At 36.9% G+C, this 27793-nt stretch overlaps 1 protein-coding gene across 2 annotated transcripts in view; it reads right to left on the bottom strand.

The window, feature by feature from the left end:
• edil3a (EGF-like repeats and discoidin I-like domains 3a) overlaps nucleotides 1–27793 on the bottom strand; it is a 181204-nt gene that overhangs the window by 105553 nt on the left and 47858 nt on the right. The window contains exons 2-3 of one of the 2 annotated variants that reach the window (XM_026931547.3): nucleotides 21897–21920; nucleotides 5150–5278 (exon numbers count right to left, since the gene is read on the bottom strand). In XM_026931547.3, the coding sequence (XP_026787348.2) occupies nucleotides 5150–5278; nucleotides 21897–21920 (153 nt within the window). Of the gene's footprint in view, nucleotides 1–5149; nucleotides 5279–21896; nucleotides 21924–27793 lie in introns of both variants that reach the window. The other variant, XM_026931546.3, reaches the window with a different exon arrangement.

Genomic DNA, 27793 nt, shown 5'->3' with positions numbered 1-27793 from the left:
TATTTCTTTCTTCTTTTTACCACATGGCACAAACATGAACTTTTTACCTAGCTTTAACGGGTTGTTAAAACAGGCCCATGAAAGGTGACATTTTATCAATAAAATCTAATAACACTGCAGCACAAAAACATAAAGCCTGTAATGTTGGTGATTACCCACAATACAACAGAAATGCAGTAATGTTCACACTGAACAAATGCTCCCTGTTATGCTGGAATTAGCTACAGGAACTGAATTACTTGAGAAAGGAGAGCTGTATTCTATAGCAAGTCTCATCACATACATCTGCTATAAACACAGATACAAACACACTATAAACGCCCACAATACAAGTTATGTGAAACAACGGCATAAAGTGCTTGAGACGCATCTTTTTAAGTGTTCACTCCACAAAGGAGCGCAATTTCAGCACTTTGTATAATTCTTCACTGACAAACACTGGAGTGATACAATTCCACTTGCTGACAAAGGCATGCTTTAGAGAGAGAGACGCATCCATAATAGCAGGAAGTGACATTCAAAGACAGCAAACTACTCAGTGTGATGTGATGAATGAACAACAGGCTGGTGTTAATCAGTTGGGTAACACTTTATTTGGATAATCCTGTAGACAAAACTCCACATACTGTAAAGAAACCAACAACAACAACAAAAAAAAACCCTCAGATGTCACTGTGACTGAATTCTGACAAACAGCCAAAACATTTTTTTTTCTATCTATAGCATGCTGTGACACCACAGCCTTTTACAATGCCATTAATATATTTCATCAAAATGACACGGAAAAGTTTTGATTTATTATTTCACCTGGATTGTTGCAAAGGTTTTGTTGGGTAAGGAGCCAGTTAAACACGTGGTGGTAAAAACAGTCGGTCTGTTTAAAGATGTCTAAAACCTTGCTAGGTAAGTGTCATTTCCTCACATAGTCAATGTCAAAATTTGGCTCAAAAGTCAATTTGGATGTTTTATGAATAATTTGTAGTGAAAAATAAATGTAGCAAAGCTGAACATCTTATTTTTAAAAACTCAGGCAAAAGCACTATGGTTTAATTGTACAAAAGAGTACTGTTTAGTTAACCTTGTACTCAAGTACTGTAACGGGAGCACATGTAGTTTGTAGTTCCACCTCGAACTAGTAGAACTAGTTTTGACTAGTAGAAAATATCAAAATTTCACCATCACATAGTCAACAGTTGAATATGTGATCAATCAATGATTACTGATGTTTAAAAGATAATTTATTCACACTCTATAGACTAGAATGGTGTCCATGTTTTCCTTTCACTGTATTTGCATGACCCAGTTCATGGTTGTTGAGTTTAGTCCATAATCTATACACTATTTGCTTGTCTCATCTGCTTTGGAGTCCAGAGTAAAGCTCTTGATGTGTATTATAGACTATCAACACATCCCTACCCCTAGCACACTTTCTAATTCAGTCCATCTGGACTCTGTTGATGCCTTTCTGAAACACTTTGAACAGTAAATAAACCTCGTTTGACACGTTGTTGAGCATCAGCTCACTGATACAGGGTTTGTACAGTTGGGGAGTAGCTAGATACGAGTAATTCTACTAGCTTAATTACATTTTTAGTAGCATGGCAGTAGCTGAGCTATTTTCAAAATAATGTAGCTTTTCCAGTAACAAGACACATTTTCACAGAGTAACTGTGTAGCCTTGTCATGCTACACTTGTCAGACACTTGGATTTTCTTGGTATCACTATCACACACTATGGAAAGCCACAAATGTCACATAGAAACAAAATGCATGAAATTACGAAATATAAATTATGCATCCTAATTGGTTAGTTTATTAATGTAACTCTAATGATAGACACGTGCATACATAAAGCATAATAATGTGTGTAATTTATATATATCATTAATTATTCTAAATGAGAATAATGCATTTTGGATGCATTATACAGCATATTATATTACAGTATAATAACATTGACCAACTTTTTTCATTGTAATAAAGCTGGTGTCTGATACTGTCTGAAGCTGAATATTTGACAATTTGACAATTATGTGGTAGAGAACAGTTAATAATGTGTAAACATTTAATTATAGGCTTTTTTGTCAACACCGTCAATTATTCAACTACTGCAGGATTACACCATATGCCATTTTCCCTTTTCACATAACCAGTTCAACCTTATTTTTGAACCAAACAAATCACAATGTGCAAACAGGTGCATCCCCCGGGAACTGAGTTTAATACTTCAAATTAGTGCAGAACATGTGTAGGTGTGTGTGACTCGGCCTGTAGGGACCTGTCTGTAATAACATTGTGCTACAGCTACAGCGGATGCGTTCTACTAGTGATAAAAACAAGATTATTGAACATCCATGGCCATATTTGTCAGCGTTTCTGAGCGTGAAAGATTCACATGGCAGCAGATACACGTTTGTTTTTGTAGCTTAACCTATTCATAATGGAAATGAACATACTGACAGCATCCAAAGCACCAATTTAAAGATGCATAAAGGTAGGCAGTTCATTATCTCTTTTTTTTTTGCTAGTGCTCTTTATTATCTTGCTCAGGAGTTCCCAAACTAATATCACTTGATTATAAATGGGATTGTATGAGAAACAGTTTCCTCTTTTTTTTTATTATTATTTTTATTTTACAATGAATATTACAGATATTGCTCAAGCTAAGATCTTTATGGGGTGCTGCTATTTTGAAATGTTACTGGGAATCACATTCAAACAAACCACATTTAAATCAAAAGTGTGCATTCTATTTTAGTCTTTTTGGCTATCCTCAAAGCTGGTCAAAGCTAGACCATAGAAAATTAATATTGTCCATTTGGGGTCGTTTGCACAAAAAGTTTGGGAACTCCTGACTAGCTGGTTAATTTGAAAGTGTGATCAGGAGTGATAGAATTAGTGTGTATTAGTTTTGTATTTTCTGTTTAATTGTTGCGATGAAGCAGTGGATATCAAAATAGCTGTTTCGAATAACTGTTTTGACGGCGCATCAGGTGATCAGCCTAATAACTAGCATCAGCCAATATCAAATAACAAGCAATGATGAAAACAATTAGTATTCATACTGTAGCAAATGTGCAAATTCGGCTATTTCATTTAATGATATAGGGACCAGAGTGCACCCATTAATGTTAACTAGATAAATAGTCTTAGAAACCAACTTAACAGACAATAGTGGAGTGAGCCCTCTCGGTATCTGTTGCTTTTTTATGATTATATTGGTTTACAGTTAAGTATTTTTAACTGCCATTTACTAAGACTTACTAATAGTAGTTATGGAATAGCATTGCATAAAGTATGTAAATTGCATTTTGTGCAATAAATTAGCTGCAATAAAACGAAAATGTCACAGTTCATTTCCCTCAGATTAACAAAGAAGCTTTACTGAGGTTAAATACTTTTTTTCCTGTAACAAGCTATTTTAAAAGCATCATTTGGCTATAGTTTAGCTGTTTTAAATCATGAGGAGCTTTGAGCATAACTTGCTACTTCACCAAAGTGGTAGTTTAGCTATAGCTTAGCTATTTTAATCACGAGCAGCTTGTAGTTTGACAGGTTACAATTGCAAAGTAGCCTCCCCAACACTTCTATCCAAATAAAGTGTTACCATAAGTTAGACTACATCATTACAGGAAAAACAAAAGACTTTAATCCACTACAACATCCCCCAGACCAGTGAGTTAAATGTGCTTGAGAGAAAATTGTTTCATGCTGTGTTGTGGCCACCAGACCACATCAATTCCATTTGCGTTTATTCATTCAGCAGATGCTTTTATCTGAAGCAACCCTGAGATTAACACTTGAGGGTTAAAGGCTGTGCCCAGTGGCCCAGGCTCGGTAGCTTGAACTCTCAACCTTCCAATCAGTAGCCCAGAGCCTTAAGCACTGAGAGACCAGTGCCTAATTACAATTTATTTTTGTTCAAATAAGGCACAAAGGTCTTGCTGCATGAATCAGACCTCACCAACCAACAAGGGTTTCTGACACACTCAATAAGCATGTACTACCATGCACTATTTTATAAAGAATATTCAAGATATGTACATCATTTTCACTATACTTTATACATTTCCCATTATTTAACACACAAGCACACTCTTCACACCAAGTACTCTAACTCTAAATCCTTTTTGATAACAATGAATTTTAATGTTCTTCAGTAAATATGGAATAAAGTATAATACTGTACCCATATTTACTGAAGAACATTTCAGTTCTTCAGTAAATATGGGACAATTTATTGATATCAAAACAATTTAGAAGTACAATTTTTAAGGTACAAATTTCATATTTTCTCAATATTCCTGCAATTTCTAACAAAAACTGTCACATCTTTGTGTCATCTCAGTGCCATAATCAGCAAGTAACTCCAATTCCCAGAACACACCACTGCCTACAAACATGGCTGCCATGGACTACACTTCCTAACACTCATGGACTCTGTCACGTTCGCGGTCACTGCCTTTCTAATCACACACACCTGGACACAATCAAAGCCACACAGTATATGAGGACTTTCCATCCACATCCACTTTGTGAAGTATTGCTCAGTGTATACTTACATGAACTTGCCAAACCTTGATTTATGCATACTGATATTCTGGGTTTGACCTTGCCTTGATCTTTGCTTTGTGATTCTGGATTTTGCCCTGAGATTGATCTTTGCTGATCGCTTGACTTTTTTCATGTTCTGAGAAAATCCGTTTGTTGGATTTTGAGTCTGCTGTCAGTCATTTTACAGACACCCCACATGCCACTGTAGATCCTGGGGTGTAGATTTGTGAACATGGGTGGGAAAGAGGGTAGGTTCGAAAAGTAAAAAAAAAAAAATAATAATTTAAACATCAAACCTACCTACTGGACGTAACTGTTAGAGATCTAATATTGATTTAAAAAAAAAAGAATCTTAATCTTACCTAATGCATCTTTAACTAGGTTATTTTCACCATATGTGTGATTGGAGGCCAGGAACAAATCAATTAAGTCTGAACATCTGTCTAGGTACTTAATATTAAAAAAGAGAAAATTGTGCTGTGTGTGTGTGTGTGCGTGTGTTATAATTTCATAGTTGTGCCACAGCCACTATGCTATCCATCTGCTAAATTATTAGCCATGCAACAGATTTTCATTAAAAGATCGTTGATCTTACTGTGCTGGCAGTGGATGCCGTTAAAGCCAGGCGCACACTTGCAGACATAACCGATGAACGTGTCGCCCCTGTAGGTCTCGCTGATTTCACACGTGCCTCCGTTGTGGCAGGGGTTCGGGTGGCAGGGTCCTGTAACACAAATATGAATGTTAGATTAATACAAGCACTGGTTGATTTCATTTTAGCTTCTTAGTCATTTAAATGATACCACAGTTCTCATGGCGTTGCAAAGGTGGGTAATTTTTGATATTGTTAAGTTTTTTTTGCGAGAAGACGTTTATTTAGCACTTTGTAACAGTCAGAGCTAAGGTTGTAACTTTAATTTTAAGTTTTCCAACACAAGAAAGTCTTAAGGTCATTGTGCTTTCCTGTTTCTTGTAACATGACAAGCTGCATTTTTGTTGTATTAACTTCACGAGAGATAAAAGGGAGGCAGGTGAGGTGTTTATAGCTGTTATAACTTAAATAATCGCTTGTTTTGCGAACATTGCATGGTATACACTGGTATGTGTAAGAGTATAAGCTGCAGTGACACAAACAGGAGATAAGAATCAGAAAAAGACAGCGGAAGAGATGGACAAAGATGAGTGTTAGTGTATAGGTCATCGGGGGATGGCTAGGGAACACTACTATTATGATCGTAGAGTGTTCATTCCCTCTAGCACTCTCTGAGATATAGCCAAGCTGAACTAGCATCTCCCTAAAACACAGCAAATCGTGTCCAAGCCGGAGTGTACTGTCCATGTATGATAGGTTTATCTCGCTTACTTCACATACACACACACCATCGCCAGTCCAAGACTAAACCAAATGTCTGTTTAATAAATAACGAGCTTTCTCTGCCCGCTAATACTCTAGAGCCAATATCTTTATATTTCAGCTCAAAATAACACACAAATCAAAATGCAGAAGTGCCTAGAGAACTCCAACCATCCAACATAATACCTCAGATCTCAGAAAAAACCTCATTCTTTACTGTCACTCATGACCACTGTACCTGCATTGCAGGTCAGTGTAGATCTTAAAGAGCACCTGGGACTCATAATTCATAGCCTATCAATAAAACGCTAATGTTTTAAACATAAGGGCACCTGCAGTGGATTGCATGCTGTCAAAACCTGCTGGGCAAAAGCAGATTAATCTTTCACAGAACCACTACCAGGTCCTGCTATCGAGCCAGAGTGATGAGCAGCAGACGTTTAATTGATGTGTTAAATAAAAACATTGACAAAATGTAAATTGAACTTTTTTCCTTTTTTTTATATTAGAGACCTTGATGATCATTGACCAAAGTAGGTTCTAAAGTGTATTAAATATATATTGAAAAGTAATTTCTAAGATTCTTCTGACTCCTGGTCTTCTCAAAGACTTCATGTTCATATTGTGGGCCCAGATTCACTCAGATGCTTAAAGTAATGCATTATCACACAATGTCCTGTGGTAATTGCATTTATCCTCCACCGAATGATGTGAAATATAAGAAGTAAAATGGAATGAAATTGCGAACAATGAATGTAATCTGGTGTGCTCGTCACCCAGTCCAGAAGCCTGATTTTCAGGAATGCTTTCACAGCAAAATGAGCAAAAACCAGAAGAGAACAGCACTGACGAGTGAACCCAGTACCTCAATATCATTTCATTACTTGTGTGTGCACTGACCTTTCTATCCCGTACAAATAATGGAGCCCATCATGCCTATCACTTTGTTTCACTCAGACAATGATTGCTGTCTCTGTTGTAGTGAAACTGTGATGGAACAATGTCAGGGCAATTTCCTAACTCTTATCTTTAATCTGTTAAACTCCAGCTACCACAACAGCTGGCTATAGTGCAGTGTACTCAACATCTATTCTTGCAAATATATAGCATTAGAGTGAAGAACTTGTCTAGTTTGTTTGTGAAACATAGCCTAGATCAGGGGTAATGGGACACATTATACTTGGCAAGTGGGCTGGATTGAAAAACAACAACACAAACAGTTTACTATACCATAGGGGTGTCGGGTTCTCAGAATATTTAGAACAAAATTTGAATGAAGAATTATTATGTTTGACTGAATGAAAATTATTTCTGAATGATAAACAATGCTCTTTTTTTGTCTGCATAAAACTAAATAAATTAAAAATTACTACAAACAGAAGTTTAATATTGTAAACAAAATGTTCTTTAGGTTCACCATATCTTAAAAATAAATAAATAAATGTATTTATTTTGAATTGAATAAGCAAAGTGGCTGACCTGGGGAAAATGATCGACTGAACATAATGAGCTCTGGGAGCAGAACTAGAGCTCCAAAGCTGGCTAAAATGCCAGACCGTTGTGTTGTTTGAGAGCTAATGAAGAGCTTTTTTTAATTGTTATAACGTGGTTATGTAACTGTACGAAGTACAGTTTGTTATGTGTTTGTCATTACAATCAAGAGCTATCGGGCTATCGGAGTTCACAAGTGCAGATCTCACAGGCTCTCCATGAAAGCCTTGTGATCTCCATGTGATCACATGACCAGTGTCTCTATATTTTAACTCTATGGGATGCACAGATTGGGGCTTCTGGTGTTCAAACAGTGCAAATGCATTACATGCATAATTAATACAATTTTCACAATGTGAATCGTGAATTTCCACAGTGCACATTGTCACTTTTTTTGCATTATGATGCATTGTGTGACAATAACACATCAAAAGCTCCTCTTAAATGTATTCACTTATCAGCATTAATCTGAAAAGTACATTCTGAATGCACGTGTTGAACATACTGTATATCAGAACAGATGAACAGACTACAATTCATTACCAAGAACCCAAATTTTCCAAATTATTTTATCATACAGTGCCATGCATAAGTTTTCACCCCCAATGAACTTTTGTAGTGATACAACCTGGAACTGAGAGGAATCATATATGAAATTGACTTATTTGGTAAATAAACTTGTCCCCATGAAATGGTTCCTTAGCTGTGATATAATTTCGTATTTCGATGTATCTCCTTCTGAAAGAGGAAGTAAGAATGATGGCGTGTTGAAGTGCTTGATTGACTTAAACAACAGCCAGCAGTATTTAAGAGATGCCATGCCCCTGCCAAGTCTAAACAAACCTGACAGTAGCATAGCGAGCTAGCTAAACATGAAGACGAGTGGAGTTTAATGAGAGCTTTTACTGATGGTGAAACACTAACAGAGTATGAGGACAGAATCACATTCTCACTCTGAGGAAGCGACATATTCCAGCATTGAGAAGCCCCAAGTTGCAAAACACTACTCTGAGAAATGTCTGTGACATAACTACATCTTCCAAATGAGCTCCAACCTTTTCTTTTCTCAACCAAGCAATGACAGGAAAAGGGAATAATGTGTGGGAAGACACACAGCCAAATACACACCTCCAAACCATGATTACTGCTAATGAGCTGCCTTTGTACTAATGCGCTGGTACTGTAGAGCAAGACCCACCTCTGAGGGCGGGACATGTATGTTTTAGAGAGCATTTAATTGGGCAATAAAGAGTAAAGTTTTGACTAGACATGAATTATCAAAAATTTTTAATCATTTTCCTGGGAACAGAAATCTACAGCTTTATATTGAATTATGTTCATGACCCTGAGTTGATTCCTCTATTGTGCTCCCTAGTGGAATAGCAAAGACTAGCTCTTTCTCAAATCGTTTATTTAATTATTGTCCACATGATGATTTAATATAAAATATAAATTGTAAATTCATTTGGTGGGGCAGATCAGAACCTTCATCAGGCAACACCCAGCCCACGGGCTGTGTATTTCATTCCCATCTCTCTAGATGGAAAGCAGAGTGCCTTTGGAAACATTACAATTATATTACCACCACAAGTATGTTTAGCCATCGTATATATAAGTCAGGGAGTTTTATTATCTGATAGAATGCAAAGCAAAAGCTGTCCTTTGGTCAACGCTACTAGAATTTGAGAGCTTTGGCACTGAATTCTCAGCCCTAACAAGATTTGAGGTTAATTAACAGGACGGAACGTGTATAATGGTGTTGGCCGCACTCCATTACTGCATCTGTGCACCCTGGAGAAGATGGTGATAGCACTTCCCCTGAATTCTGACATGACAGTGTATAACTCCACAAAGGCACACTGACAGGCTCCCTAATGAAGAATTCATGCCACTGCTAATCTAAGCAGAGACACACAGTACCAAAGACAGACAGAGGGATGGATAAACAGAGACAGCAAGCAAGCAAAGTAAGTCACACTACATATTTCCATTGTGCCCTCCATCGAGACATCGCTAGCCATCGTAGCTGATGAAGCAGAGCTTTGTCTTCAATTCCTGTTGCCTTTTGTACTATAAGGGAACGAAGAGTGTCAGCCATTGTGTGATTGATGTCGGCCAGCACAGGCAGCACCGTTTCCACCAACAAGTCACAAAAAGAGCCTTATCAATCAGCCAGAGCCACACTACGATGCGACTCTGTGAAACCTGAGCAGTGGTTTAACACAACCAAGTGTCCTCTGTCTTCTTTAGCAATCAATCATGAAACAGAGGCCCTTATCTACACGTCAGCTTCCCATCTACCTTTAAAATCCCATTAGGGCTTCCATTTCATTGCTAATAGGCTTGACTTACAAGGATCAGTCAAAATATTATTAGGATGACATTAGTTTCCAAGTCAGTCTTATACCATGGAAACAAAAATGCAAAACCATAGACCAACACAGAATCTGCCAATTCTGTGTTTCCTGAAGATGATATAGTGTTGGCTATCCCCAGTTCAGTATTTAAGGTTTGCTCTTCCAGACTCATTGTAGCACAGCAGTCATCATTCTATACCAGTGAGTAACCTTTCTCAGGGTTCAATATGCTGTAGTGCTGTTGGGAAAGTGGCATGTTTAAGGCATAAAGACTGTGGAAGAAAGAAACTTCTTGACAGATCCCCTGAGAGGTTGAAAGATTCTTAGTTTGAAAATTGAGAAGATCAGATAAAAATGTCCATGTAGGATCTGGTTATTAAAGTGCAAGCAAAGAAATGGTTAACCGCTGAGCCATCTAAACACTCCATGCAGAAAAGGAAATTTCATTTCTGTAAGCAATAATAAATTAATATGCATATAAAAGTATGCAATTAAACTCTGCCATTTTTCTTGTGGTTGACTGCGGCTTGTGTAACACTTGGAAAATTGGCAGCGTCACAGCAGTCCTGTTTAATGGATTGAATTTCTTTGATAGACAGGAGGATATAGATGTGTTCCTGACGTATGTGCTATGACCAAGGTTGCCAGATCTGTGCAACAAAAGAATCTGATCTAATAAGCAATATTAAGACATTTCCCTGTTTCCCTAACTAGTTCTTTCACTAATGTTCTACAATGGTGTTATATTATTACAAACCACTTTGCATGGCACTTAAATTGCACATTTAGGCTTTATACCAGTTTTGTATATAACATGCAAGGATTTTTTGTGCAGAATGCAAAGAAAACACACGCAATCAGCTTAGTACATCTGGCCTTCTGTCTCCAGAGAATACCAAATAAAACAAATAACCTACAAAATGGCCAGGAAAAAGGCAGAGTAGTAATTAGTGTAACCTTGAGTGACCTCCATAGTGATGTTCAGCAGGACTAAAGGAAGCTTAGCCAGCTTCGGCACAGTTCAGAGAGCAGCAGCGTGACGGGCAGGAGCTTTAGACTGAGAGGTCAGCTCAAACCCAAATCAAAATGAATGGAGCTCAGAGTGCTGCACTTACAGTGCAGAGCAAATGGCAAGGTCACATCCAGATACAGGAAAGAAAACCATTCCAATGAATATATATGAAGACTTTTATATATTACTATCAAATAATATAAATTGTTGATATTTTCTATTAAAGGATGAAGTGTGTAAACCTGAGTCAAATACATTTTAAGTGTCCTAGAAATCCTTAATCGAAATTGCTATGTAGTCAAAAGAGGTTTCCTCACCATTAGGACAAGAATTTAAAGAAATAGGACATCTGGTATTTTAGGTTTCACAGATGCACAGATTTCTAACAGTAAAACAAAAATGGCAAAATTGTGGATGTTTATTAATATTAGTTAAAAAAAATCATATTAGTTTAAACATTTGCATCTTTCTTTTTGAATGTGATATAAATATTAAATAATATTTGTTACCTTGTAGCTGTTTTTATGAGTGCCTCCATATTCTTTTCTCTTCTCTAGACAGATTTTGCATCCTCACAGTATAGGGCTCTTGTGTTATTGCAGAATACATCTGCAGTTCATTTTTAATGCAGCGTAAGTAGAGGTACATTTTGTTTTGTTCTTCCCCCATTCAAAAACCCTGGCGGATGCAAACCTATGCCCTTAACTCTATGAATGGTGTGTGCAAAGCATTTCAAACTGAGATGCCAGAAACATCATTCATATAGAAAGCTGTATGTACCTTATTACAATGCCAACTAATTTTCTGAATCATGTAGTGCTATTTATGTAGAGAAAGTTATGTGTATTCAGACATGGGTTATGCAGCTGTTAAAGTTAATGTGTGTAGTTAACAGGTTTTTAATGGATTTTTCTTGTTTAAAAGCATCTGAGACAGGGTTTTTGTCTTGACCACTGCCTTTAAACACAAAAAAAAACAGGGATAGAAAATGCTGAGTAAAGTAGGACAATTGTGGATTTTTTTTCCTTTGCTGTAAAGTGTAATATGATGTAACATAAAAGCAATACTCAGCTGAACAATGGAAAAGAACTAGAGACTGAATAAGAACACAGTAAGCATTGAAATAAACATCTCATAGGAGTCTAGTAGATTGCCAATATATTGCTGCATAAATAGTCCTAATTATCATATTAAACACTGCAAATATGGCTTCCACCCACATTATTTGGCTGCTTATAAAATAGCATGTGATCCAGCACATCATAGTATTTTGCATTATATCATGCACTGACAGTAAACTTTGCGAAATACTAACTTGAGCTCATGAGCATTATAAGGTTATATTTTTCTCACTCGTTTCTTAACAATATTTCTTTCTTTATAGAGTCTGAGCTTTAGATAATACCATACAGAAGTACTCTGGTGTTGAGAATATACCATCTACTCCTACATACTCCACTGATACAGGCATTTACAGATTTTCCCTCTGTTAATTATTTTTTCTGGTTTTTTGGAGGTCTTACTGCCCTGTCATGCTGACCTTGACATTCATTCATTTTAATGCATCAGCTAAATTCAGGATGGAGAATTTCTGTGCACTGTGCACTTTATAGCTATACAGCCGTACAGTTTCATGGAGGTTTCACAGAGGTTGGTGGTCCATTAGTTGGATATTGCGTCTTGCTACGTAAAAGGTTACACAGCACGCGCATGGCCTGATTATATCTCAGTTCTTTTATGGTGGACTGCTGTACTAGGCTCTTTAGATTGTGTCTCTAACAGTTCACTGGTTCCTGCCCTCTAAACCCAATACTGACTGCAGCTGAAAAGGCACAAGCTTTTATGCCCAAGTGGCTCTGTTCACTTTAAACATTCTATTTCTCTCACAGTGGCTCTACTCTTCCATGATAAAACAGATGAGATTCAGTGACATTTGACTACAGCAAACAGGAGGCATCCATGACTTACAAAGCATAAACCCTGTTAAAGGAGGTAAATCGGTAGTGACCCATACATACAGAGTGGCAGAAACGTCTCTTAAGGGATGGAGGAGAAAGTTCAAGCTTACCTTGGAAAGTCTTTCTTTCATATGCAAGGATCTACAAGAAGTAAAAGGTTAGAGAAGGATATTTACCTAGAGTTTGAGGGAGGAAAGGACAACAGGTTTCAGGTTTGAACTGGGGTTTCAACCTGATCTCATGAGTATTGTGTCCGGATTTGAACCAGCAAGGGTCATGTGACTGGAATCCATTACATTTCATAAGAATAAAGTAATAAGAAGTGGAAAGAAGTAGGTGTGTAATGCAATGTCACTATCTGTATCTGTATCTGATTAGTGCTCCAAATAGCTGTATCTACATATATTCATATTTAATCTGGAAGTGGGCATGGTCTAGACCAGAACTCCTGAGCTTTTACAGCTCCTCAGCTACATCACTGGAGTTCATAATGGATCTCAATCAGAGACCCTGTGGACCTTTATGGCAAGATTTCTCTTTAATGCGACTGAGTAAGCAGGCTAACTATCTTTCAAAACATTGTCTTTCCCAAATTAGGGAACGACTTTTTATAGTTTTTTTTTAACCAATTTTTTCTTAAGTTTTGGGGTTTGCTACAGTCCAGAAAAAATCTGAAGTTTGCAAGTTTGCTAGACCTGCTATCAGAATCTACTAAGAAGCTGAGATGTACTGCTACTGCTAGTCAAAATGGGGTCCTTCAAGCACCATTTCATTATAATACATGTATTATTTTCCAGTAAGATTTTCATTTTGTAGTAATTGGGAATGTTCAGTTCAGAATGAGAAAAAAAACATGGGCAATGAATGTACAAGATAATATAAAATTTTTTTATTACTTCAATTGTTATTTTTGGAGACACAAGTAATTATATGCCTTATGTCCTGATCTGAGTGGGGTATATGGAGCATCTCTAAAATAAAAGCATATTTCTTCCATGAATTTTGAACCAGTTTGAGATGCCGATGAGCCTGAATTTATCTGTCCTCCATTCCTGCCTGATCCATCCCAATGCTCTACTTCTGTTTGGAGGCTCCTTCACCAGAGAATCATTCACTGCTGCTGCTGAGGACGGCCCTACACGGATAGCCTAACGACTGCCGTAAGATTGCTGTGGCTGGTGCCTCACAGATACCCTAAAGATAGCTGTGGACAGCCTCACTTGGATGACCTAAAGATTGCACTTACTGCTCAAGTCTGAATCATTATTCAGTGGATAACTTCACTTGGATACTATAGATTTAAAGCAAAAAAACACTAATGAAATCAAAGATGACTGTGATGCTCATACTGAAGATCCTTCCAACGCACTTTACACTGTTTGACTTCGTCGTACACAGTTAATGTTTTACATAATCACACCACATCTGGTTTCACCCAGATGAGGATGGGTTCCCTTATGAGTCTGGTTCCTCTCAAGGTTTCTTAATCCTGTCGTCTCAGGGAGTTTTTCCTTGCCACCATCGCATCTGGCCAGCTCATTAAGGATAAATTTCAATCCATATCCAGATTTCAGTAAAGCTGTCCATTGTTAAAAGCACTATATAAATAAAATAGAAATAAATTGAGTTCGTATAGAAATATGGTGGAATGGTTTTATTTTGGAGCTTAGTAAAGCAGTGGTTAGGTTGCGTTACTGGAGCAAACCAGTGACCATAGGGGGAAAAAAAACAGTGTGCCTAAAATAGATTATCTGTAAATAATATTATTCATATTTGGTTATGTCACTAGTATGAACATTAACCCTGCCTCTAACTGTAACCTTGAAACTTTTACAAAGGGTGAGATGTAACATCAGTGTAGTTTCAATCATAATTTCTGCTTGCATGTTTTAGTATAGTAAAGGCACAACAGGGACCAAGAACTAAAGCTAGTTTTACAGTTATAATCCCTACCTCTTTGATTAACTTATCCTATTTGGAAAGCTGCATGCACTCAGAAGGCTTATGGTTACTATTTTTTTTTTTTGTTTCATCTTTCCCTGAGGAGACATCCAGTAAAAGCATTGTTCAGCAGTGCAGAACTGTTGCCAACAGCCGAGATTCAGACTCAAGTGCCAGCTGTTTTATATGCCCTCCATGACTGGGGATGTCTGAAGATATAATTGTTTCCTTCCTCATTAGAGGAATGGACAACTTGGTAACACCATCCTCCATTGGTATGCAGTGTACCGGCGTAAAAAGGGTCAAATGGCAAACTCAGCACTAAGTGGGCTTCTCTGAGTGCACTTGTGGTTTTGTTTTTCTGCAAAGGCACTGACCCAGCGAGAACTTGTGGTCATATAGGTTCAAACATTACCAGGCATTAAACTTGTAAATTTTTAGTATTACAAACAATGTAGCCACAGTAATCTCCTGGGAAAATGTTAATTGCACTTTCAACTGTTAAAAAATGTCAACACTCCTGCAAAGTTTACACAAATACATTACATTACCAGTGATTAAGCAGTGAAGAGCTGCGAGCATAAGGGCAGCACCTGTTCCTCACCCATGCTGTACTTCCACACACACACACACACACACACACACACACACACTGCTATGTGAATATGTAAATTATACACAGCTAAACAAAAAGAAGTTCTAGCGAAGGGCACAGAAGAAAACAATTACCAAGTCACTAGCAGAGAAAGAGGTCCTTCTACAACACAAGTTAGGAAAAAATTCTACCAAATGAGAGTAAATTTGTTTGATTTCACAGTCCTAATCATCTCTAACCTTTTTATACACGTCATCTCATGTTACTTATAAATTCTTACACATTTCTAATAAAAATGCAGTTGAGAGGCCACGTTGTTAAAACACACAGGAAAATCAGCCACAAATACTGTTACATTTATAATACTACATATAACAATTAAGATTTTCCCAAATTTTGTCAAGTTTCAAAATCCACTATTGTAAGAACTTTATTTTTTATCCCAAAACCTCTTTGCCTTTGCCAAGAGCTTAAGATTTTTCTGAGACATAACTTTATCAAATATTGCATTTTGTGTCTAGATCATCATAATGATTCTTGTCAAGATCAATGCCATTATGAGTTCTAATAAGTACCAGGAAATTTTTGCCTAAAACCTGTTTGTGTCTACCAGGAGTTTAGGAATTATCCATAGATGGATCTTTCAATAAAACCATAACCCCAAACATCCATTCAAATCAACATAGAAATGGTTTCAGGAATGCAAATGTTTTGCACTGAACCTCTTGATCTTCAGGCCTGAAATCTACTGAAAACCTGTGATTTGAAAAGGCCAGTTCACAAATGCACACTGTAAAATATATTTAAAAAAAATAGAAAAACAGTAGAAATGCTGAATATAGAGGAGTAGACAAGGACTGTCTACAACTGTCTCCAACATGGTTAGACATTAAGGGCCTTATTCAGAGTTGGTGATGGAATGTTACATCAATATTAATGCAGGGAAAGTTACTTGTATTCAGAGTGGGGTTATGCACATGCTTACACTGATTTTCTGGGCTCCCCATTCATTCATTCATTCATTCATTCATTCATTCAATCATTCATCTATCCATCTTCAGTAACTGCTTTATCCTGATCAGGAGCCAGAGTCTATCTCAGGAACACTTCACGTGTTCCTCTCATGTTTTTGGAAGGTGAGAGGAAACCAAATAACCTGGAGGAAACCAGCATGAATGTGGGAAGAACGTGAAGCATCTAACAGAGGCAGTACACCGTGCTCAAGATCGAAACAGTTCAGGTTACCCCAAAAAGCTGACTGGTTCAGTACAGCAGGAAAAGTGTATGAATAATACATCATACATCTCCACAGAATGTAATAAATACAAAAAGCCTATATATGTACATTCCAAGTCAATTATATTTGCAGTACCATAATTACAAGGGGAACCTCTCTTTTCTGATGTAATGAGAAAGGAATTATATGAGCTCCATATTCAGAACAAAGCCATTTTTTACTTCTAATATATTATGTCTATATGGGTGCCCCGTTCACTAATCCCATGTCCAGAATCTTTCAGATGGTGAGGGTTATTCTTCAGTGATATTTGCCAGTCTGTTGCTGCAAGGATGCATAGAAATTGGGCTAGCTTCCAAGTTGGGAAGAACGATTTGCTGGTATATATAAACACACTTGTTATATTGCAGTTGTGCTGGAAATTTAGAGCTATATAGCCTATAAAACAGGTGCATTTCTCTATAAGCATCATCGCTGCTTGCTAATGTGATCTCGTCCATCCTACAATAACACTGGTTCATCTTTGTGTTTTTGTTTCCAAAACTACTTGAAAAATAACATAGGGATAACGTTAAGGTGATAGCTTGCTAAATGATAATGAGCTGTCTTTCTGTGTAGAAAATCTAAATTGTACATTTCATATAATAAGAATGTAACAGGTTTGTCAGCAGCTCTTATGCCAGATTAAATAAAGTGGTTTAATTAGTCATGGTTTACAGCATGCCTAATGGAATGGGAACAGCTCACGTTTAAAATTAATCATGGCAAGCCACAACATCTTGCAGAGCGAGAGCTGCCATCACATTCAGTTTGGTGTCTATACACTTTTCTCACATGCTATCTCACGCACCAGTGAGATGTTTATGCAACACTCTGATTTCTGAAGTTAAAATTAATTTATTGTTTATTTTCCTAAAATTCTGACCTTGATGAATCATTCATAATTTTGAAATCACACTATCATGTAGTGTGAATACCTTCAAACTCCACAAAATGTATACTTTGAGTAATGTTTTATTTTCATGTCTCTGGACAAAAGCAGGTGGAAATTCAGACCTAAATAATCAGCCTGATCAAGAAATTGAGCTTTTATTCTCACTCAACATTAACCATGAAATGTGAAATCCAAAACCCAAGCAGATGGTTGATTTATGACAAATCAAATGCTGTTCAGCAGACAGACACACATACTTCATGATTAACTCTTAAACTCCCAGAACCCACTGGCAGCTTCAGATGTGTACTCCTTACTCTCCTAACTATACACACCTTTCTTTATTAGTTTCATGGTATTACTAGGAATTATGTAAGTCGGAAGGTGCTATTATAGGAAAATAATCAATGACGAGGTGATTGTATGCCGTTACCACCCTGAAGCTGATTATTTTCTAATAAAAGGGCATCTCAAAGTGTTTTATTCCATCATAACATTATAGTTATAGTTTATATAGTTTACTTCTGTGGAACATCCACAAGACAAGTTACATCCTGTTATCACGTATGTTATTAATAATAATTTAAAAAAAAAAAAAACAGCTTGTCATGTTACAGAGAAACCAGAAAAAGTCCTCTGTCTCTGTCTGAAGAATTTCCTGTGACACAGTTGCAAAGCGATGACAGTGGAGACTCCTTTAAAGTTAAATGTGAAAACTTACCGAAAGCTTCACAATTAAAAATTACGTTCATTTTTAAATAACAAATTCTCTAACTAAATCCATTTATTAGGATTTTTAGATTTCGTGGCGTGTCCATAATACAAGTCCCTGTGAATGAGCTGTTACTATAAAACCATATTAGAGTGAGTGCATTAGATAATCCTTTATTCATCCCTAATGGGGAAATTGGCAAATTTTGAAATTTGTGATTTGAATTACAGCCGGAACTACTGTGAGAACTGCTGCTGCAGAAAATGAGTCAACACCTTCTGACCAATAAGATTCAAAAATTCAACAGTAACTGAATAATAAGGCTGGGCATTAAAGGGGTTAAAGGGATAAACAAGCATCATGAAGAACATTAATCTAGATGCACATCAAATGCTCACTACTTACTTACTTACTAATTTGATTTCTAAGTGTATTCAAATATAGCATTAATTAAAAAAAGAAAACATATACAGTCAGTTATTAAAATCATTAAAAAAAAAAGTTAGGTTTCCCAAATGTTTGATGGCCATATAAAAGTGTTAATAAAATTATTCTTTTGTGACCCAATGTCAAGGAATTACTAGGTCATTTGTGTGTGTTCTTTCTTTCTTGTCTTTCTTAATAATGAAGAACTTTTTATAGCTGGTGTTGAGCTTTAGCCTAGATAAAAATACTACTGATCTGAATCTAAATGTTCTCAGATGATTGAGAATGACTGTGTATAGTATTTGAACACTGGATGGCTAACCCACATGAAGGAGCTAAATGCCCTGCTTTGTTTTATTCTTCATTTTTCCCCTTTGCTTACAGTATGTTTAAATCTCTAGTTGATGGTGTTTTCTTTTTAGTCTAGTTTAGTTTGGTCTTTCTTGTGTTGTGTCTTGTACAGTTCACCACTGGAGCCATTTCCCAAACATTCATTTTCAAAGAAATGAAAAGAAAATGAATAATACGCAACACTGTCATATGCGGCTTGTGTGGATCCGATGTTTAATGTATAGCATCATGTTTTAGTTATGTGAGGTTGTGACGTGCTATTCAAAGGCTTCCCTCAGCGTGGTTTCATAATGTCCAATGAGTGGCATGAAGTTAATGTTGGAAAGAAAAAAAAAACTGAGTGTTTAAGAACTAGAGCAGAAAATTTGTGTGGGAACTTGATCCTGTTCAAGTTTGACTTTTGTCAATATGATTAATATGAAAAACAGAGTGCACATATATGTGAGTCTATGAGCTAATTGTAACCCAGTGACCCACCTTTAAGGCAACAAAATTTTTGCAACACCCCAAAACCTTCCCTCCTTCCTACTGATTGATTGATTGATTGATTGCTCAGTGGGGTTGAGGTCAGGGCTCTGTGAAGGCCACTCTAAGTTCTTCCACTCCAACCTTAGCAAACCATGTCTTCATGGACTTCGCTTTGTGCACAGGGGCATTGTCGTGCTGGAACATCCATGGAACGTGGCTCCTTAGTTCCAGTGAATGGAAATTGTAATGCTACAGCATACAAATACATTTTAAACAGCTGTGTGCCTCTAACTATGTGGCAACATTTTGGGGAATCAAAATATGGGGAATCCAATATATATCCAAAAATTTCCTGCTAAATGTTACCTGGAAATCTCTAACTGTTGAAAATACTGTAATTTTTTTTTCTGGATGATGTACAGCAGCTTAGGAACACCATGTTTTACTCTCCAAACTCAATTAAAAAAAAAAAAAAAAAACCTCTGATGTATGCTACTGGAGCTTTGATAAAGACTGAGAAAGAAGACTACAGAATATTAGATTGACTTCAATATAAAAGAAATCCACTTATCTGCCGGAGATGACTACAAGGCACGAAAAAGCAAGCTATTTGCCAATCAGAAATTTGCATCTCACTCTAGGCCATTATGAAATCTGTTCATGCTAAACTGTGAACACATTTCCCATTACACCGGCATGAATGGAAGTTGGTTTTTAGAATTGGCTGATAGGAGCTGAGGCATTAGAGAGCTTTTATGATAATCCATGATGATGATCTTTCCCCGTTGCGTACTGGATGCTAAATGCATCAAGCCACATCATCAGCTCCTTGGAGAGAGTGAGCTTCGAGCTGGATGGAGCCAATTGGAGATATACTGTAGGGCACTCAATCAGTTATGAGTAATGTAGTGAGAGTTAGTGAAGATTACATAAAAAGGCCCTTTTCACAACAGCTTTTCACAGCAGATTATTGTAGCAATAGCAGGTTTTTGCATGGTATAGCACTGATATTCCTGACAAGACTGACTGCTGTGTTTACTCAGAAAACTACAGTAGCTTGCATAAGTTCCTGTGTACCCAAGTACCCAAGTTTTAGAACCTGGAAGTGACCTGGATTTAACTGGGACCATATGTCATGAAAACGCACACAGAATAACCCATAACATTGAAGTGAATGGAAAATCTATATAGTTTAAACATTTTTACAAATTAAAAAAATGATGTAAATTAGTATTCACACTCATTGATGTGAAACCTGTAAATTAGTTCTGGTAGTTGAATACATTCCACCTATATAGATCAATCAGGGTTATAATATAGTCCAAACTTTGAACAGACTGTAGAGCACCATTAAATCCATTATTAAAAAATGGAAAGAATATGAGACAACCATAACTCTGCCTAAAAGAGCCCATGCACCAAAATTCAGTGACTGGGTAAGAAGGGCATTAGTCAGAGAAGAAACCAGTACTATGAACTAGTATGTGTAGATTCATTACGTATAATCTCAATTAAGCCCATTTCAGTTCCGGATTGTAACACTACAAAATATGGACACGTTCAAGGAGGCAAATACTTATGCAAGACAGTCCTTTTAATGATACGAAACACTTTTATATTTTCAGCTTGTCCTCAGAGTGCAATGTAGAAAGGGGGGCCAGTATGCGTCACATCTGCTATCAGTGATGGAGAACAAGCAACAAACCAGAGCCAGGGATTTTACAGTGAAACTGCGGTGATAAAGAGACAAACGCTTTGTGTTTAACAAACTCATGCATGCTCAAATGGGTGCTGGTCTCTGTGACGGAGGCAGCACTTTAACTCAGGGGGAGGAGAAGAGCGAGAGAGAGAGAGAGAGAGAGAGAGGAGAAGGGGGCAATGATACGCTTTACTAAAAGTCTGAAAGACAATAAAATGCTGGAGCATGAAGAAAAGGGAAGAAGAGCTGCAGTGATTTGAAAGATCAGCATTGATGACCACGCACAATAAGGGCATCAGTGAGGGAGGCAGCGAGGAGGATGTGTGTGTGTGTGTGTGTGTGTATGTTTATGGGAACAAAATGTCCCAGGATGATACACAATATAATTTTGACCTTGGCTACTCTTCTTTATGAAATTAAGGAGTTAAGGTTAAGTGTCCATTTAGGTACAGCATTATTGAATGTGTGTGTGTGTGTGTGTGTGTGTGTGCAATATGAGAAGAACACCGCACTTTCTAAAATGCTCAAAAGTCTCAGCCAAGACAAATTTTGACAAAAAAACAATTATCACTGGTTCATTTAAAATATAGCACAGTGCAAAAGAGAACGAGATTCAAATTAGCATAAAAAATACAGACACTTTGATGTAAAATAAGAAATTTTAAAAGATGGCAAATTATAGAGTTGAGAGACATCATGCAGAAAGGGCATGTGCGACAGAAATAGATGATAGGACAAAACGAAAGGTAGGAAGGTATGAGCTAAATTAGGATAATGGAACAGGATGCAGGCCTGGAAATATCGTACCTGAAGGTGGATCTTTCCCCTCTGCTGCTGTAAAAGGAGGGAGAGAGAGAGAGAGAGAGAGAGAGAGAGAGAGAGAGTTATTTTCCACAATTCATTCCTTTAATTTTTTTTTTTAAATAATTCATCCTTTCAAGTTCAGTGGCTTATCAAACTGGCTAATAATCAAATACAATTCCTTCGCTTCCCACCAGAAAACATAATTATAATAATCACAGCTGATGCTGTCCTCATCCAGGCAGTACCAAGGACAGAAACAAAACAAACTCACAATTAAAAGTTACAGTGCATTCATCACCACACCGTAACTATCCCATTATAACAGTCTGTGCTCCTCTAAATTCCCAGAGATGTCGCTTGCCAGGAGTTAATGCATTGCCTAAACACCACTGCCCTTCCCATGTGCACCCAGTGTTTACTCCACACCGGGTTATTATTCTGGGGCCATGTTTAGATCAGCTGCATGAGCACAAGCTGCTTAATCATCTCATTGGGACCAGAATATCAGAACGAACCCCAACACGTCCTGTAGCATTACCATCGCCTTCCATCATACCAAGCACATGGCACAGCACTGGGCCAGTAGAATTTGATGACTCCTGCTCTTGACATGTTTTTTTTGCTCGTTTTTGTCTTTATCATCCATCTCAAGCCATAATGAGGTCAAGGTCAGTGAAGGTCAAATAATGATCACTTGCTGTGTTGTTGTTGAGGTGTGATGCTGATACAAGCTCTAACTGTATAAAAACATTCATTAGTCATGATGAGGCATAATAGAGCTATTAACCTGCAATAATTACACAGCACTTTATTTTACAGTATGGTAAGTAGCCAGTATCTAGCATGTAATTACTTGTACATATTTGCATGTTAAATTCTCAAGTCCATAATTACCTTTAATAACGCAAAAACTACTAGATTTGTGCCACAGTATTTGGTGCAATAATTGACAAAGCAATAATTATTCTTAACTACAAAGCTGATGATTTTCCTATAACAGCATATCCCGATGTGTTTTATTCCTCGTATACTACAGCCTATGATTACATTTTTATTAATTAAAGAATGACATGGCTCACTTTTTATCTATTCACAGCTACATTTAATGTCTGAGAGACAAAGTTAGTTCCAGTTATCACTTAGATCATAACAGCTATAAACATCCATCCATCCATTCTCTGTACCATTTATCCTACACAGGGTCATTGGGGAGCCTGAAGCCTATCCCAGGGGACTTGGGGCACAAGGCAGGGGACAACCTGGACAGAATGCCAACCCATCACAGGGCACAATCTCACACACACTCACACACCCATTCACTCACTACGAACAATTTAGAGATGCAAATCAGCCTACAACGCATGTCTTTGGACTGGGGGAGGAAACCGGAGTACACGGAGCACGGGGAGAACATGCAAACTCCACACACACAGGTCAGAGGCAGGAGCCAAACCCCCAACCCCGGAGGTGCAAGGCAACAGTGCTAACCACTAAGTCACCGTGCCCCCAACTGATAGAAACAGTTATATATAAACGTTCCCTCAGCAGCTCTCTCTTTTGATGTTAATAAGACAATAAAATACAGTGGGACATGTTAGTGAGAAACTGGAAAGTGCAAAGTGCTCTGTCCTGAAATCTGTTTATTATTAGTGTAGATATTCTTTCATATATTTATTAAGATTAATTAAGGCACTGTTGCATTACATATGTACAGTATATACACCTGTATGTACTTAGTAGTTTTCAGATAAATTACTATGTACTTGAATAACCAACAATACATCTATGCACCATATATTACTTTTAATTACTACACTACATATATTACTTATAATTACTACTGGGTATAACAGTGTTACCAACTATGGCACATCACTGAGTTCATGATGCAAACATTTATTTTATAGCTAAACGTTTCAGTGATAAAAAAAAATCATAAAAAGAAATATTGTACAAAAAATGCCAACAGTGACCAACAGTTACAAACTATGACCAACAGTTACTAATGAAAAGCAGTTCCCTCTGGTATTGTAGCGGTAACATTGAAAACAATTTCATGCAGTTACAGGAGTTAATGAACTAAACAGTGAGAGCATGAGAACAAAGATGGCATGCGGCTGTGAGGAGTTCACAGCTCTCTGGTTTAACCTGCCAAATCCCTCTGTAATCACTACACAGATGCAGATGATTCACTCATATGTCTACTGCCAGACAACATTCACAGACCATTCTCTTTCAGCCAAGACACATGACCCTCCCACACACACACACACACACACACACACACACACACACACACACACACACAATATCAGGTCCCTGTCCCATTGGCAATGTAATCTCCCATGTTAATTAGTAAATGAGCCGATTTAAATGAAAAGTTACTGTTAACATTAATGTTAGGGTTTGTACCTCTTATGGGAGCTGAGGGTTATTTTTGGGGGAATTTGATATAACGGTTCATGATATACTGGCCGTCATGCTCATTAGAACGTTTTTTTTTTTTTTTTAATTCTGTTCATGTAAACTGGAATCTTTGTGAAATGTTTTGGAAAAGGATCTTTTAAAAAATTTCCATATACTTGTGAACTGGGCCTGAGAGGCACTAAGTTCTGGCCTGCACATTATATGCGAATTATATTACGCTCTGTCTTTTTTATTCTGTTGCTCTTTTCTTTTTTAACATCCTGTGTCTCATCTTATCTCTCCCCTTGGAGCATTGTTATGTGAAAAAGAGCAGTCCTTTGTTCAGGCCAGCTCTACGCAGGGTTTCTCTCTGTTCATGCTGGTTTTCTGAGGTTTGTGTTTCCAGCAATCTGAGATTTCCAGCTTAACATTTGGGAATTTCACATAGAGAAGTTTTCTTCTTTAGATCTCCAGTGGAACTATGAGACTAAAGTTGGTAGCAAGTAATGGAGGTCTATGCCACAAAAAAAAAAAAAAAAAAAAAAAGTCTTATTAACCTTGAAGCTTTAGTGCAAAATTGCAGAACCAAATGTCAGATAGCAAACATGTAAATTTTTATTTGTGGCCAATTTCTTCCCTTCATAATGAGCTGATATTCTAGATCTGATGTGTAAGAAGCAGGAAAGAATTGAAACTTCCAGTGACGAGAGTTGAGAATTTCTGATCTACTGCATTTATATACACTGATGGCTTAGGACACGTTTTCTTTCAGAAAATAGAGAACTCACTAACATCCCATTATTGCATCTCCACACTTAACATTATCTAAGTGGTTCATTTAAATCTGTGGAAAACTTCTGGTGTTGCCTTCAACATAACAAAGAACAAAGAGGATTTTGATGCCTTACTTGCATAAATAGATGAAGCGTATTCAGTATATACCGTGGCCAATCCACATGCTGTTCCAGTGCTGTGCCAATGTCACGCGCTGTCATCTGCATGGTGCTAAACATTTCTGTAGCTCAGCAGATGTTAGGTGCTCTCCTACATCTGGGTGACGGATTAGCACAAGCTTTCTCTCAAGAAGCCTGCACGCTAGCTAAAGCAGCTCGTGACACAACGAGGTCTGCAATTATGGATTGCCTGGATATCTGATGTAACAGGTAAATTCAAATTAAGGCTAATATATAGCCATAGCTCACTTTTAAGAAACTATTACAATTGAGGCTTATAGCACAGTGTCTCATCATAGGCATGAGAATGATGTGAGGCAAGGTACTACACACACTCATACTCACTGAAAGACACAAAAGCATCTGTGATCATGGGTTCCTGCTGGGCTCTCCTTCAAATAAAAAGCAAGGTAAATAGGAATGCTAATTCGTGGCTAAGCTTGCCATTATCCACCCATGCAGGAAAAACAAAACTTCTGTTGTGTGACATGTTGTGCAATTTATACTTCTAATACTTAAACCACTTCTAGATCAAACACTCTCAGAAAAAAAAGTGCAAACTGTACCTGTAACTTTGCACTTTCTGTACCTTTCACCTGGAAACCTGGATATGGTGTCAGTTAAGGTGCCTAAATGGAATATAATTAGGTTTTAGAGTAAAGCTTTAAAGGTAAACTGCAAGCACCTTTCCAGGAAAAGATACATACTGAAGGTACAAAAGGAAAGGTACAGTTAAGTACCCTTTTGTCTGAGAGTGAATAGCAAATGAAATGCAATCATCCATGAATTGAGTCACTAAGGCAAATGGCGGCAAGGGATCATGTATGAACACGAACTGTGTGTACTGTATATGCAGATGCCTCTGAGCCAATGTTTTTTTTTTTAATTATTATTTATTTAAATCAATCACAGAGGACATTCATAGATTGTAAATTTCACACTGAATTTTAAAAGTGTGCATTTGCCAGCAGTGGATTCATCTATACAAATTCTTTCTGCTTATATAATGCTAGTAAGAGGATTTTCTAAAGCACTTGTGGGAACAATTTGAATTTGCACATTAAGACAGCAGGCTTGCTGACAGGAGCAGATGCTAATTGAGATATTCTTTTTCTAAAGCCAGTTTAAATCCCCTGTCAGAAGCTGCTGCAGCTGGTAGTACTGAACTCTGTTTTGATTCTGCAGCACCAAGAGATTTCTGAACACCAACAACTCATGAAAAAAAAAATTCAATATGTTTACCATACTGTTGGCTGATAGACTCAGATCTAGCCCCTTGACAGCCATGCAACTGTTTTTGATCATTCTTAATTGGAGCTTTAAGCCAGAGAGGAACTTGTCCAACTCATTGTTTTAACTGAGAAGCAGATTTCATATTTAATAATCTAAACCTGTAATTATGGTTGAATACATCCCAATGAGCAGTGGCCTCTCAGAGATTCCAGAGACAAAATATTGGAGAAAAGCATCATTAACAAAGATGATTTCAACAGAATTTTACAAAATGTCCACTGATTATTGCTATTAATGTCCACAAATCCGGAATTTTTACATTAATGATTACTACAAAATTCTGCATAAACCATTGATGATTACTAAAAAATTCTACAAGATCTACACTGATGATTACTACAACATTTTTCAAACTTTTCATTGATTACTACAAAATTTTCCTAAATTCATTGATGATTACAATCAAATTCTACAAGATTTACATTAATGATTACTAAAAATATTTATAAAATTGACTTTGATTACTACAATATTGTACAAAATGTATGTTATTACTAAAAAATCCTACAAAATTTAAATAGATGAATAATCCAAAATACTAAAAAAATGTACATTGACTACTACAGAATTCTACACAATTGAAACTGATGATTACTATAATATTCTACAAAATTCTACAGAATTCTATATGTTTATACATTTTATATGACAAGATTTTCATCATTTTTCTTGTGTTATATTTTCAGAGGAAAAAACAGATGTGACTTAACAAAAATATCACCTTTTGTCTTGATAAATCACATGCCACTACAAGCATTACTGACACTGAAGATCTGATGCAGCTGATGCTGATACCTGGATTTTTTGAAACAGAATCTGTAATTCATAACTTTTTCTAGTGAAAAGACAAACTGTGGTCCTGAGACCAACCATTACCTCAAAACCATTTTAGCTAACAGTAATTAAAGGCACAACAGTATGTCAGCTGAGGTAGCTAGCTAACACAGTAAAGTAATATTTTTAATGTCAACACTTTGAGTCAAGGAAGCTAGCCAGTTAATTTGGCTAAATGATTTGAAAGCTCACTTCTGGAGGAAATATCACATTAAAATGAATTAATTTAGCTGTACCTGGCTAATCAGTAGAAGTGTAACTATATACTTGTCATGATACTGGCATCACAATTTCAATTCATTTTGTTTCTCAGAATATTTTGAACAAAATTTGGATGAAGAAAAATATGACTTTTTATTTTTGAATCATAAACATTAAAAAACACTGTGCATTTTGCCAGCATAAAAATAAATA

This window comes from Pangasianodon hypophthalmus, chromosome 24 (assembly GCF_027358585.1).
Source record: "Pangasianodon hypophthalmus isolate fPanHyp1 chromosome 24, fPanHyp1.pri, whole genome shotgun sequence".
In the NCBI taxonomy this organism is placed as follows: domain Eukaryota; kingdom Metazoa; phylum Chordata; class Actinopteri; order Siluriformes; family Pangasiidae; genus Pangasianodon; species Pangasianodon hypophthalmus.
This window is presented reverse-complemented; position numbering and strand designations above follow the sequence as displayed.